At 65.3% G+C, this 12,810-nt stretch overlaps 1 protein-coding gene across 1 annotated transcript in view; it reads left to right on the top strand.

Moving 5' to 3' along the window:
• Positions 1-12,810, top strand: part of LRP5 (LDL receptor related protein 5) — a 91,724-nt gene that overhangs the window by 36,996 nt on the left and 41,918 nt on the right. The window contains exons 4-5 of the mRNA XM_045854856.1: positions 459-655; positions 1,771-1,902. Coding sequence (XP_045710812.1) covers positions 459-655; positions 1,771-1,902 — 329 coding nt within the window. The remainder of the gene's footprint in view (positions 1-458; positions 656-1,770; positions 1,903-12,810) is intronic.

Below are 12,810 nucleotides of genomic sequence, written 5' to 3'. Positions count from 1 at the left end.
GGAAGTCCTCTTCTTGTGTTGTCACCACGGGAATTTACTCCGAAACGATGCATTGTGGGCATCGTGGGGCTGAGCTGCCCATTTGGCTGACCTGCATTACGCTGTGGGCGCCTCGGGCAGAACAGGTGTGCTGGTCCCCAGGTGTGGCTTCCTCCCCACCACGTCCTCCTCCTCTGTGAGGCCCTTGGCCGGCAGCTGCTGTTCTAGGAACAGGTTGGACAGGGAACAGCTGGATGTGCGGGGTCCCCCCATATCGCTGCTGGGGGGCGGGGTGCCAGCTGGGTTTGGAGGGCACCCTGTGCCCCGGGCGGGGGAGGGTCCCCGGCTCGCTCTGCCCTGGGTCACTCTGCTCTGCCCCAGCTCCCGTCGTCCCGCCGGGTCCTGTTAGCTGGTTGGCGGTTACGGGTGCCGGGGACCATGGGCCCTGACGGCTCCTCCTCCGCCTCCTGCGCCTGCAGGCAGAAGGTGGTGGAGGGCAGCCTGACGCACCCCTTCGCGCTGACGCTCTCTGGGGACACCCTCTACTGGACCGACTGGCAGACCCGCTCCATCCACGCCTGCAACAAGAGGACCGGCGAGAAGCGGAAGGAGATCCTCCGCGCGCTCTACTCGCCCATGGACATCCAAGTGCTCAGCCCTGAGCGGCAGCCTTACTGTGAGTCGGGTGGGCGGGCGTGTGGGAGTGGGGAGGGGCGGGTGTCCTCTCCCCACAGGGGCCCAGGGCCTGGGGGAGGCTGACCCTCAGGTGGGTGGAGGGGGAGGAGGTGCTTGCTGGAGGGGGGCGTGGCGCTCAGGGGGCGTGGCGCGCAGGGGGGCGTGGCACGCAGCGGTGGACCTGCAGTGGCTGGATTGGGCGTCTGCAGAGCTAGCCCCGCTCTGCCATCATTCTGGAGGGCGGCCGCCCTGTTTTCCAGGCCCAGCGGAAGTTTCATATTTATTCATGAACATCTGCTCCGAGTCGAGGTCCTCAGTCTAGGGTCCCCAAAGGGTCGTGGCAGGCGTCTCCGATGGGGAAGGCCTGGAAAGGTGCAGGCTCGGGGCTCCCGTGACAGGCAGGCAGCTGGCGGGGACCAGGGCAGGGGCTTCTGGCTGCAGTGCCGTAGAAGGTTCAGACTTTGAACGGAAGACCGGGGCCCAGGGGCACTTGCTTTTAGCAGCGAGAGGAAGGAGGCGCCGTGTGGATGGATGTCACGGTCCTCACGTCCACGCTCGGGCGGCCCGCATGCCCAGGGCGGAGGCAGCGAGCGCGGGAGCGCCCCCCCCCGCCCCCGCGAGTGTCTCCAGTTATCCGCGGGCAGAGGGAGATTCCAGCAGCGTTTGTTCGGTTCAGCTGCATACTGCTTGTGGACGGGCTGGGGACAATGCAAGGCATTGTCATCAGGACCGAGGGGCTTAGCCTTGTGTCCAGGGGTGGCCACCAGGCCGCCGTGCAGAGCCTGCAGGGTCAGGGACGCTGCAATGACAAGACAGGCCTCTGCTGCGGGAAGCCCCCATCTCAGGGGTCTCTGTCATTACCCCACGGGTGGGTTCTGAGATCCTGCGGGGGAATGCTGAGGGCAGCCTTCCTGGAGGAGGTGTCCTTTGTGGAGTCCTGAAGGAGATGAGGGAGGGCGGGAGGATGCCCACGCCTGGACGGTGTTTGGGCGGATGGACACACCGGGGCTCCCAGGGGACAAGAATGCGGGGGCACTACTTGTTTGGAAACACGTGGTGGGGGAGGGTCGAGGGCCCTGTTCTGGAACTTTCTCTGACCTGCCTTGTGTTCCCCAGTCCACACGCAGTGTGAGGAGGACAATGGGGGCTGCTCCCACCTGTGCCTGCTGTCCCCGAGGGAGCCTTTCTACGCGTGCGCCTGCCCCACTGGTGTGCAGCTGCAGCACAACGGCAAGACCTGCAAGGCAGGTGAGACTGGGGCACGGGAGGACTGCCCTGGGGGCGGGGTCTCCCTGGGGTCGGAGTCTCTTTGGGGGCGGGGCCTCGCCAGCCCTGGCCCGCGAGGCGCCACAGTGACCCCCGTGGAAACGGAGGTGGAGAACGTGTTCCTAATGGGAACTTTCCAGCGCAAGTTCAGTTGATTTCTCCCCCACACGCCCTCTTCCACCTTTGCTTTAGGTATTTTATCACCTTTTCATGCTCCCCCTTAATGTTCAGTCAGCTCTTCAAGGACTCACACTACGATGATGTTTTGGCGAAGGCCCTTGCCCTGCAGTGGTGTCTGAGCCTCTGGTTCTCAGGTGCCAGGTGCAGGGCGTGCTCCTCTGGAGATGGTGCCAGGCCAGGAGCCGGTCTGTCCCTGGGACGTCCAGGGCGTGGCACTACTGGGCAGCACCCAGGTGGACTCAGGCCTGGCCAGCCAGGGGGGTAGGGAGTCAGGAAGGCAGTCGCCGCCTCTGTGCCCAGTCCTAATTGGGGGGAGGGCAGAGGCCTTCCTGGGCGGGCTGGCTTGTGCCACAGGTCTCGTGGGTGGGGGTTCTGTGGGCCAGGGTCTGAGGCGAGCAGCCCCCCCACCCCAGACGCACTCTGTCTCCTCTGCCCCTGGCTGCCAGCCTGTCACCTGCTGCCCGAGGGCTCTGGGTTCCACCCGGCGTGGTTTCCTGGTCCTCTGCTTTGGCAGGCCAGGGTCTGTGGGGGGTCCTGTGGTCACCCTGGAGGCGGGGTCTTTCGCTTCCGTGGAGATTGGCCGTCACACCGACGGGGGTGTGTGAGCGGTGCCCTGCGCTGGCCCGGGCGGCATCCCCCTCGAGAACCTCGTTTCCCTGGGGGCCGTGGGAGGGTCCTGTGTGGCGGCGGGAAGTCATTAATTAAGAGGACGTGTTGCTGCCGTCTGGGAACTGGGGACCAGGTGGGCCCCCCCAACCCACACGGCTGTTTCAAAGTGGGTTTCTGCCCACTCAGAGCACGCCTTAGAAACCGCCGGAACGGCGCCTCGTTCATGCCTTCGGCGGGTGTCCGTGGAGTCCCCGCTGAGTCCTGGGCCCCGGCGTCACGCCACAAGTGGCCTGGCTCCTGGGGCCCACGCCCGAGCCCGGGAGGGTGGGGAGGCTGAAGCTCCGGCGAGCTGGTGGTATTTGGTGTGGCGGGCAGGGGCGTGTGAGTGGGCAGCCCAGCTCCTCGGACCCTTCTGGGCCCCTTGCTGTTGTCCGTTCACCTCGGCCTCCCAGGTGGCCCTGGGGGAGAGCTGGGCCTGGGGCCCAGGAGGACCAGGTGAGTTGGCTTGGGCGGCTCGGCCACTCTGGGGTTGGGGACTAAGCGAGTTCGGGGTGGACGGTGGACACTGAGGGGGAGGAGCAGCTGGACCAGTTGAGGTTGCTGCTCTCACTTACACAGGAGAGAGCTGGACAGGGTTGCCCTCTGGGATCACTGTGGCAAGTGGCAGAGTAGGTTCTAGAAGGTGGGGAGGCCTCCTAGCTCCCAGAGGCCTGGGTCGGCTGCTGCTTCTGTCTCGAAGGAAGGTGACTGGATAGCTGATGTCTTGTTGCCTGGCCCCGGCGGGTGAGTCCCGGCCCCCCTCCAGGGTGTGCTGGGCGCCCCTGCCCCTCCCCGGAGGAGGGAACCCCGGCTTGGAGCGCCCCGCCAGAGAGCGCTCAGGTGTCGCTGACTGGAAGTGCCGACCAATTTGAACAAGGGGCCCCGTCTTTTCATTCAGCAGTGGTCTCTGCTCACGGTGCAGCCGGTCCTGCCCGGCATTGCTGAGAAGCACAGGGACTCCAGAGCCGGTCTGTTGACGCTCCAGCGTGCCCTTGCCCGTTTTCTGTGTGTGTCTGTGTCTCACTGGACTTCATCGCAGGAGCAGCTGCAGTTTGTGTGCGTGTGTGTGCGTGTGTGTGTGTGTGTGTGTCAGACTCGTGAGTCACGGCGCCTGGAGAGTATTTGAACCTGCTTCCCCAGTCGGGCATTTTTCTGCTGTTGCTCCTTCCCAGTGTTCTGCCAGGAGAGGGCGGGCCTGGATCCGGTGTCAGGTGCCGCACGGATTGGTGATGCCTGCCCGAGCCCTGTGTTGGATCGGCTTGTGATGTCTGCTCGGGAAGAGGGAGGTTTGTGGCTGGACGCCGGCTTGGCTGCCATCTCTGCCCAGGTTGGGGGTCCGAGCCAGACTGCACGTGGACATTTGGGGAAGGAGTGGGGGGTGGCGAAAGGGCGGATTGTGCAGAAGTGCCTATCACGCCCCTCACCCTGATGGGGCACTGGTGCAGGCAGCTTTTGCGAAGCGACCCCGGGAGGCCCCCTCATGCACCCGAATTCCTGGAATGGGGTGTGGACCCTCATAGCGTCCCAGAGGCACGGCCCAGTGCAGTGGCGTAGCTGGAGAAGCTGGAGTTCCAGGAGTGACTTGTCCGGGACACCCAGGGGTGCGAAGTGCTAACTGTCACCTGGGGGCTGCTGGGGGCTGGGGCCTGGTCGCTCTGTGCCTCTCTTCCTGGTCTGGGAGACGGGGGTCGCAGGGCGCCCCCTGCCCAGGGAAGCTGTGGAGGACCCAGGGTGTGACGGGAGTGGAGCGCTCCTGTGCAGGGTGCCCGGCGCGAAGTGGGTGCACATGCCGTTGGTGTCTCCGTGTCTCACTGGGCTCAGGGAGCGGGGGCGGGCCTGCTGGAGCCATGGTTTGCCCACGCCCTGGGGGTGGGCCGACTTCTCTCACAACCAGAGGAGGCAGGGGCTGCGGGCTCACACGGACTCCGGCCTCCTCGTGGTTCCCAGCATTCCCATAGTTGGGGCCTCTCAGCCCTGGCAACCCCCCGCCCGTGGGTGAGCCCTTTTGAGGGTATTGCATTCTTTCTGCCAGTGTTAAAGGTGCATCCCCATGTCTGGGCACAGAGCACCCTGGGGAGCCCTCTGTGTTGGGGCTGGTGGGGGAGGACCTGCACAGGGGGCAGAGTAGAGGAGGCAGCCTGGCCAGGAGGGCTTCCTGGAGGAGGTGTCATGGGTGGGGGGCTCTTTGGTGGGGAGCTGACACTGGTCCCTGCAGGGTAGAACGGGTGGATTAGCAGCAAAGCCTGCCCTTCTTGGGGGAAGCCGTTGAGGGAAGTGGGGTGCTGAGCCATAGCACCCAGCCTCCTTCAGCGGGGTCAGCAAGCCTGCAGACTCCCCTAGAACTGAGCAGCTCAGGGCCACCCTCCCTGGTCTTGTGAGAACTGTTTTTGCTGCCCACCACCCCCATCCCTGAAGGACACTGACAAATAAGTTGGAGGGTGCCAAGTGCGCAGAAGAAACACGTGTTGTCATTCCGGGGGGCTGGTTTGGGTGAGGGTGTGGGCCAAGGGGGGCAGTCTGCAGGGGCAGCTCAGCTTGGGGAGTGTTTTGCGGTGCGCCTGCATCTTTGCGAGTTCACCCCAGATGCCCGGCCTGGGGAGCTCGGTCAGAAGGAGGGGCAGGCTCCCAGGAGACAAAGGGGATGGGAGGGAGTCTTGCTTTGCATGAGAATGTGACCCTGGGATCTGTGCTTTCATAAGACCGATTCCCAGTGCAGGCCTGGCTGGTTCTGGGGGCTGGAGGGGCCCCTGCGGCCCTGGCCCCATTCAGGGCTGTGCTCCAGGGGCCGCTGGGGTACGGGAGGGTGAGCAGAGTTTTCTGATGGTTTTAGTTTGAGTCAAGAAAAGCCCCAGAGGCCTCTCGGGAGCATCTCTCCTTGGTGGCTTTCTGGGAATTCGAGGTGGCCCTAAGACGTCTCCGTATTCCTTAGTCCCGAGGGATCCGGGGCGTGAGTGAGAGACGGACTCGGCCACTGGGGGCCTTTCCACCTGTTCGAGCGGGACAGACAGCACGTCAGAGATGGGCCCACGCAGGAAGCCGGAGTGGGGTCCGAGGGCTTCAGAGGTCGCCAACAGCCATGACCCCGCCTGCACATTGGGGCTTGGGGTGCAGTGTCCTGTCCCCCAGTTCTTCTGTCCCCCCCCGCCCCCCAGTTCTTATTCTTTGCTGCAAAAAGGCACGTTGAAGACAAAGGTTTGACTAGAGAGCATGGTCCCATCACCCGAGCCCCAGTGCTGTCTCCCTCGCTGCGCAGGGCCTCCCCGGCGGCCGGTGTCTGCTGGCGTGCGCAGCGTTGCGTTCCAGCGGACAGGCGTGATCCGGGGAGTGTGGGCTTCTGAGTGCCGCTGACCACATGCAGGGCACCGGCTTGGAAAGTCTGGAGGCCGCGGCTGGTAACGGGCAAAAGGAAGAACCGAAACACTGAATCCTGCTGACAGTCGCCGCCGGTGACACAGCTCTGAGGTCCCAGTGGGCAGAGCCCGGTGTGGCTGCCGACCCGGCCGGAGGGAGCACAGCTTGCGGGGGGCTGCCAGCTCTGGGGGAGTCTTCTGATGCTGGGGTGTCCGCCGAGAGGATGGGATTCAGGGTCTGGCAAAGGAGGCCCTGGGACGGTCTGGGGATCCTCTTGGGTGCGGGGTCCCTGACGTCCAGGGCACCGGGGGGGGGGGCGGGGGGGTCAAAGAACTGAGGGCACGCGGTGAGGGCTAGGAGGCACCCTGAGATGGAGAAAGGGGCTGTGCAGGGCGGCCTCCCCTGTTGGGGATGGGGGAGGGCGTCACAAAAGATATTTGGGACGGATGACAGGGACTTGGTCCGCAGCGGGGCGCCTGCTGCAGACTGGCGGTGAGGCGGCAAGGAGCCTCGGTCTCAGGGCTCGAGCTGCTCCCGTTCGGCCCTGTGATGCTTTCACGTGTCTGCCACTGTCTACCACACCTTGACTCACACTCTGGCTGTGTGACCTTCGGAAAGTGACTCGGCCTCTCTGTGCTTCAGTGCCTTTGCCTACGGAAGGAATGCTACTAGGATGCGATTTATGGGGTTGTTGGGACGAAGGCCTGGCTGCCCCAAATAGGTGAGCCGTGCCTCGAACTTGAACTTGCAGCCAGGCAGGCAGTTGGGTTTGATGCCAGAAGAGCCCATCTTCCCCAGATGTTTGGAGTCAGAGGGAGATCCAGAGGCCGGTGGTGCCAGCAAGAGTGGGTGGAGGCGCGGGGAGATGGGGCCAGCGGGCGAGGGGCCGAGGGGTGAGGCGTGTGTCCCGGGTGCCCTGGGCGTGTGGCTCCCCATGGGATGAAGGCTGGCACTGGGCTGGGAGGGATTTGGGGTCCAGCGCGGGGGCCCAGCTGTGTCGGAATTCCTCAGGCCGGTCACATCGAGGTTCCCCAGCCCCATCAAATCCGCAGCTCCAAAACGGGCCAGGTGGGGGACACGGGGGGGCCAACTCTGCACGGGACAGGCGCCCAGGGCAGGCAGACGGGCAGCGGGTCAGAATCACGGGCCATCCCCAGCAGGGGATGTCTCAGCAGAGCGAGCCAGGGCCGGGGGCATGACTTTCGGATCCCTGGGACTCTCCCTCCGGCGTCTGCTTCGTGGAGTTGAACATGACATTTCTGTGACGTGGGAGGACGCTGTTTTTCCCCTCCTTGGAGCGAGTGAAAGCCGGCCCTGTACAGGGGGTCGGTGCCCTCCCCAAGGAAGGGGCTGAGACGGTGATGATGCTTGGGCCCCAGTGAACGGGGGGATTGATGTCTCAGAGTGCGCAGGCGTGCCCCCTAGGGGGGCAGGGTGGAACGGGGCACCCTCTGGCTGCCCACGGCAGCCCTCTGAGCTGCGGTTTCCTCGCCCGTGAGATCGGACAGCGGACGAGTCCCCCGAGCGGCCGGGCTGTGGAGTGCTGTCCAGGATGCCCCCGTGGGGTCCCTGCAGGTGGGGCATGAGACTCGGGGTGCATGGGCTCCCCAGGCCCCTCCTGAAGTGGCCCTGGCGGGGGTCCTGAGGCTGGGGACGAGGGAAGGAAGTCACAGCAGGTGGCCCCAGGTCTGCCAGGGACTCAGGAGTGGGGGGAGACCTGGGCGTGCCCCGTGGCTCTCGTCCTGGGAAGCCAGCATGCAGGGAGCCCTTCCGGGCCCGGCCTCCCCGCCCCCTCTGCAGCAGCAGCCGCCGCTGTGACTGAGGCGCCCAGCTGGCTCTGCTTTCCCCCATGTTTTTCCAATTATGTGGAATGGGCTAAAAACGGCAGTAGCGGGGCCTTACTTGGGAGTCGCCGCCTCCCTCGCCCAGCCCTCTCAGCTGCCGGCTCTCTGTGGGACGCGCCCCGGTGGTTCTGACTTCTGTCCCCGCGTTGCTCATTGCGGGGGGCTTTCTGGGCAGCGCACTCCCTGCTCCAGGCCCAAACGGCCCGGGACGACGGTGGCTCGTGGCAGCGTCCACGCCATGCGTGTGGCTCCAGCGCCCAGGGTGGCAGGGCCAGGGCTGGGCTGGGACGGGCCCTCCGTCCCCCACCCGGGCCGTGGCTGCTGGTGGGGCAGGCGGGAGGCTCCAACGTGGTGATTTACGGGTCTGCCCGCCCCACCTCGCCAAGAAGTAGTTTTAACAGATGTTCGCAGGGACAGGAAATGAAAACACGGGGGTAGGGGATGCGGCCGGCCGAGGCGGCGGGGGGAACAGAGGCGTCTCAGCCGGTCTGATGGGCCGGCTGACAACTGGCCGACGTCTCCCAGCCCCTCACGTGCGCCCGTCTGTCCGGGCGGATTAGCCGCGGCTCGGGGCTGAGGAATAAGGAGCGCATTTGTTCCCAGTCTGGCTATCTTGTCACCGATCGGGGGAAGTAGGTCAAAGGGAGAAGAAAGGAGGCCCTTGTGACGGCCGCTCCGCCGGCTGGGCTGTGATTGGCCTTGACTGCGAACAGGAGGCAGCTGCTGTTCTCGGCCGCGGACCGTGAACTTCTCAGGGCGAGGAAACCAGACTGCGCAGTCCCAGGAAACGGGATGACAAGCCCGGGCACTAACTCCTGTTTTTTTTTTTTTTTTTTGGAAACCGAGGTATAACTTGCAGACAATGAAGTGCACAGATTCGAAGTGTGTGTTTTGATTAGCTTTGACAGTTGCATAAACCTGTGTAAACACCACCCCAGCGCAGACACGGGGCCTTTCCACCACCCAGAAACGCCCACCCCCCGGCCCCCGCCCCGCACCCACTCTGCAGCCGCCTCCGCGCCGTCCTGACTTCCATCACCCGGGATCAGCTTCACTCGTTCCGGAGCGGCGCAGCAACGGAACCACAGAGCATGTGCGCTTTTGTGTCTGCGCCTGAGACAGACTTTTAGGTCGAATGAAAACGGAGCGGAGAGCTGGCCAAGGTCTTAGGAGGCGGACGTTTGGGAGCTGCAGGACAAACCCGCAGCGCCCGCCCACCCTCCTGGCCCGGCCAGCTCTCTGTGGCCACCTGACTTGGGTCCCGCCCCCACCCTGCCCCCGCCAGCTTGTCCGGTGTGGCCCTTGCTCCTGCAGCCGAGCCCAGCCTCAGCCTGGCCCCAGATGTCCCCGGAGCTCAGGTGTCCACACTGCTTTGGAGTCGCGCTCTGGGCTCCCAGGGCCCAAGTCCCGGTGGAGCCCCACGCTGCCCAGAGGAAGTCCCCACCTGCCCGGCCGAGCCCGCCCGGTCGCCGCGTGCACCTTGTGGTGTCTCCAGACTGGGCGATGGCTGCACATGCCCTGGCCAAGTGCTGGTGGCCGTGCCCGTGTGCCCCTCCCCCTCCAATTCCACGGGCCCCGGGGGTGGTGACCAGGGCCCTGGGGGTGGTGACCAGGGCCCTGGTTGGGCTGGGCTGGGCTGGGCTGGGCAGGGCTGGACTGATGCCTTGGGCTGCTGGCTAGTCATCAGAGAGAGACCAGGAGGGTCTTTTCCACCCTTTACCTCCCGCTCCAATACCTGATTCGGTGGGGATCGGGCGGCCTGGCCCCGGCCCCGGCCCTGGCCCTGCAGGGTGTGGCCAGGACCCCTGGCGAAGTGCAGGGTCCCGTGCCTCAGAGACCTGGGAGTATGAAACACCGCCAGTCACGTCTCCGAAGGCGCCTTGCCCGCTGTGAGGTGCGTGCAGCTGCCTCAGCCCCCGTGACCCGCTGATGCCCAGCCGCTTCTGAGCTCGAGAGGCGGCATTTCCATACGGTCAGCCCACCCCCACTCCGTAACGCCAGCGTGCACCACGGGGGCAGGGCGGGCGGCACAGTCATCCTCCCGGGGGGGATGCCCGTCGCGGTGGCCCCCTTCTGAGCCCTGTCCTCGCCTGTGCCTGGCGGGAGCTGGGGGGGCGGGGCCCGTGACTGGCCTGCATCGTAGGCACGGGCGGGGAAGCTCCCGCAGGGGTGCAGAAGGAGGGACGGGGATGGGATCCGAGCCCTGGTGGCCTGGCCAAGCCTCGCCCCCTGCCCCACACTACCTGGGCCCCAGGCACAGAGGGGCATGCCTGTACCCCCGGCCATGCCATCTCCTGGGGCCACAGGACAGCGGGCATGACTGGGGAAAGAGTCGCCGCTGTTTGTGAGACACCCATGGTGTCCCTGGCTCAGAAGGACACCGCAGGCTCCTTGGAGACCCAAGCCACATGCCACAGAGGTGGCTCCCAGCCTCCCCTCACCCACGGCACCACCTGCTTTAAAGCCTCGTGCACCCACGGTTTGGAGTCTCAGGGCGGCCCATCTTTTACTTATTTATTCACCCTCGCCCGAGGCCGTGTTTTCATGGCTTTCAGGGAGAGAGGAAGGGAGGGGGTGGGAGAAAGAGGGAGACATCAGTGTGAGAGACATCGGTCGGCCTCCTCCTGTGCCCGCCTCGTGGGGGATGGAGCCCGCAACCCGGGCACATGTCCTGCCCGGGAATCGAACCTGCAACTTGTTGGTGAATAGGATGCTGCCCAACCAGCTGAGCCCCGCCAGCCAGGGCAGGGCGGGGCGGGGCCGCCCATCTTTAATGTGCCCAGCCAACCAGCTCTGCTCATGGGCCTCTGTCTCTCTCGAGCCCACCTCTGCCAGGGACCTGAGGCTCCAGCACACGGCTCTGCCCCTAGTCCACAGGAAGCGTGGTGGGGACAGGCCCCCGGGCGCGTGTTTAATGGCGCCGGGAGAGGATGTTCCCCGGGGCTGTGGCCTTGGGCTTCGGGGCCCGTGCCTTGTCGGAGGGCCCTCCCAGCCTCTCTGGGGGGGAGGGGGGGCTGTCCATGCCTGAGTTTCACCTGTGTGGGGACAGAAGTCGGGCTGCTTACTCCAGGTCACTCAGTGAGGAAATGGGGCTGGGGGCTGGAGCCAGGTGTGACTGAGACCGTTGACCTGTGCTGCCCGTGTGGGGAGCAGCCTGAGGGGCTAGGCGGGGTGGGGGCCAAGGACCATGTGAGGGGTGACTCCGGGAGACTGGAGGGAGGGGCTGGATGCAGGGGGTCACCAGGCTGGCCCTGACCCTGCTGCTCTCTGGCCTTGCCAGGCCTCTGGGTACAGAGGTGACCCCTGTTTGAGGGCTGAGCCGGCGGAGGCACCTGCCCGGCCACTCCCGGCGGTGACAGCTTTTCTGTGCACTCGCTGGGAGGCCCGGGGTGGGCCATGCGGGTGGACAGCTGCTTGGGCCTCAGGTTTCCAGCGGAGCCAGCGCCCGGCCCGGCCACTTCCTCTGTGCCTTGTGACCCTGTGGTCACTTGGCGCGGTTTCCTGGGCCAGGATGCTGGGCTGTGGTCTCGGCTCTGTCCAACCGCTTGCCCCAGGGGGGCAGTGGAGAAACTCCATCAATCGCTGAAAACAAAAACAAGCCGGCTGCCTGCCCGCTGCGAGGCTGTTTACGGCCTCAGAGTCTGCAGCGTGGATGGCAGCCCGTGCTGGGACCGGGCCGTTCCCACTCAGCCCCAGGCCCGGGAGGAGGCCGGAGGCGGCTCTGCCCGCCGTGGGGGCAGCTGCAGGGGGATGGGGCTGAAGGAGGCCCTGGAGCTGCTGCAGGGCTGGCGGGGGGTCCAGGAGACGTAGGGAAGCTGTTCTCTGCCTGTGTCCCCGGCAGGGGGAGAAGCCAGTAGGAGAGAGACATGGGGTGGTGCTGGCCTCCGGGCGGACCCGTCCTTCCTAAGGCGGGCCGTGACCTTGGAGCCGCGGAGGTTCATCGGGGACCTGCGGCCATGTCCACTTCATCTGCGGGGTGATGGGGTGGGGGGCTCGGGGGCCCCTCCTCTTTCCTCTGTGCTGGCGGGGTCATTCTATGCCCTGGAACACACTGTTACTTGCCTCAGCACCAAAACCCCCTTTCCCATGTTGGCGTGCGCAGGGGGTGAACCGTGAGGACGTTTAAGGTGCCCCCTCTCTGGGCCCCCTGCTAGCAGGGTCTGCCCCCCCACCCCGGGCTGTGGGGGCTTCAGCCTCTCTGCCCCGTCCCTTCCTTCTCCCACTGCTCTTGCCCGCACTCGGCTCAGAACCTGGAGGCCATGTGAACCGTCCCTGAGGGGCAGTTTAAGGGAGGGCAGGGCGGTTCCTTCCCCGGTCCCTAGGGCCCAGACCCGCCCCCCACCCCCCACCCAGATCTTGAGACCCTCTAAGGAGAACCTCAGGCCGGGCACCCACCCGCGTTTTCAAGTCTTGGCTTTTTTCTTGTCGTAAAGCAACATTTGTTCTCGCTGTAGAAAGGAAAACATCGTAAAAAAATAACAGAGGAAATAAAAACTACCCATAATTTTGCCGCTCAGAGGTCGCCGCTGGGAGCGTCCTGGCGTGTTTCTCGTGCGTCTGTTTTCCGTGCATCTGTTTGGGTCTGGTTCTGCAGGTCTGGTTCTGGGGGGTCCGTTCATGCTGTGCGCTCGGTGCTGCGTCCGATGTCCCTGATGTCCCGGAGTCCCGGCCCCGGGCACTGCCCCCGTTGGCCCCGCTGCGCAGCGCTGAGCCCGGGGGGGACTGTGCGGTGGCCTGAGCCCCGGTGTCTGCCTTCCCTTCATGGTTCGTGTTGTGGGACGTTTGGACTGTCCCCAGCTTCTTGTCTTCCGTCTGGCTTTTGCCGTTTCCACAAAGTGACAGCAACTCTCTGTGACCAGGAACCCGT

Source organism: Phyllostomus hastatus, unplaced genomic scaffold (genome assembly GCF_019186645.2).
Source record: "Phyllostomus hastatus isolate PE091 unplaced genomic scaffold, TTU_PhHast_1.1 phas_scaffold_11, whole genome shotgun sequence".
Lineage (NCBI taxonomy): Eukaryota > Metazoa > Chordata > Mammalia > Chiroptera > Phyllostomidae > Phyllostomus > Phyllostomus hastatus.
Note: the sequence above shows the minus strand (reverse complement) of the source record. Positions and strands in the feature narration are given on the sequence as shown.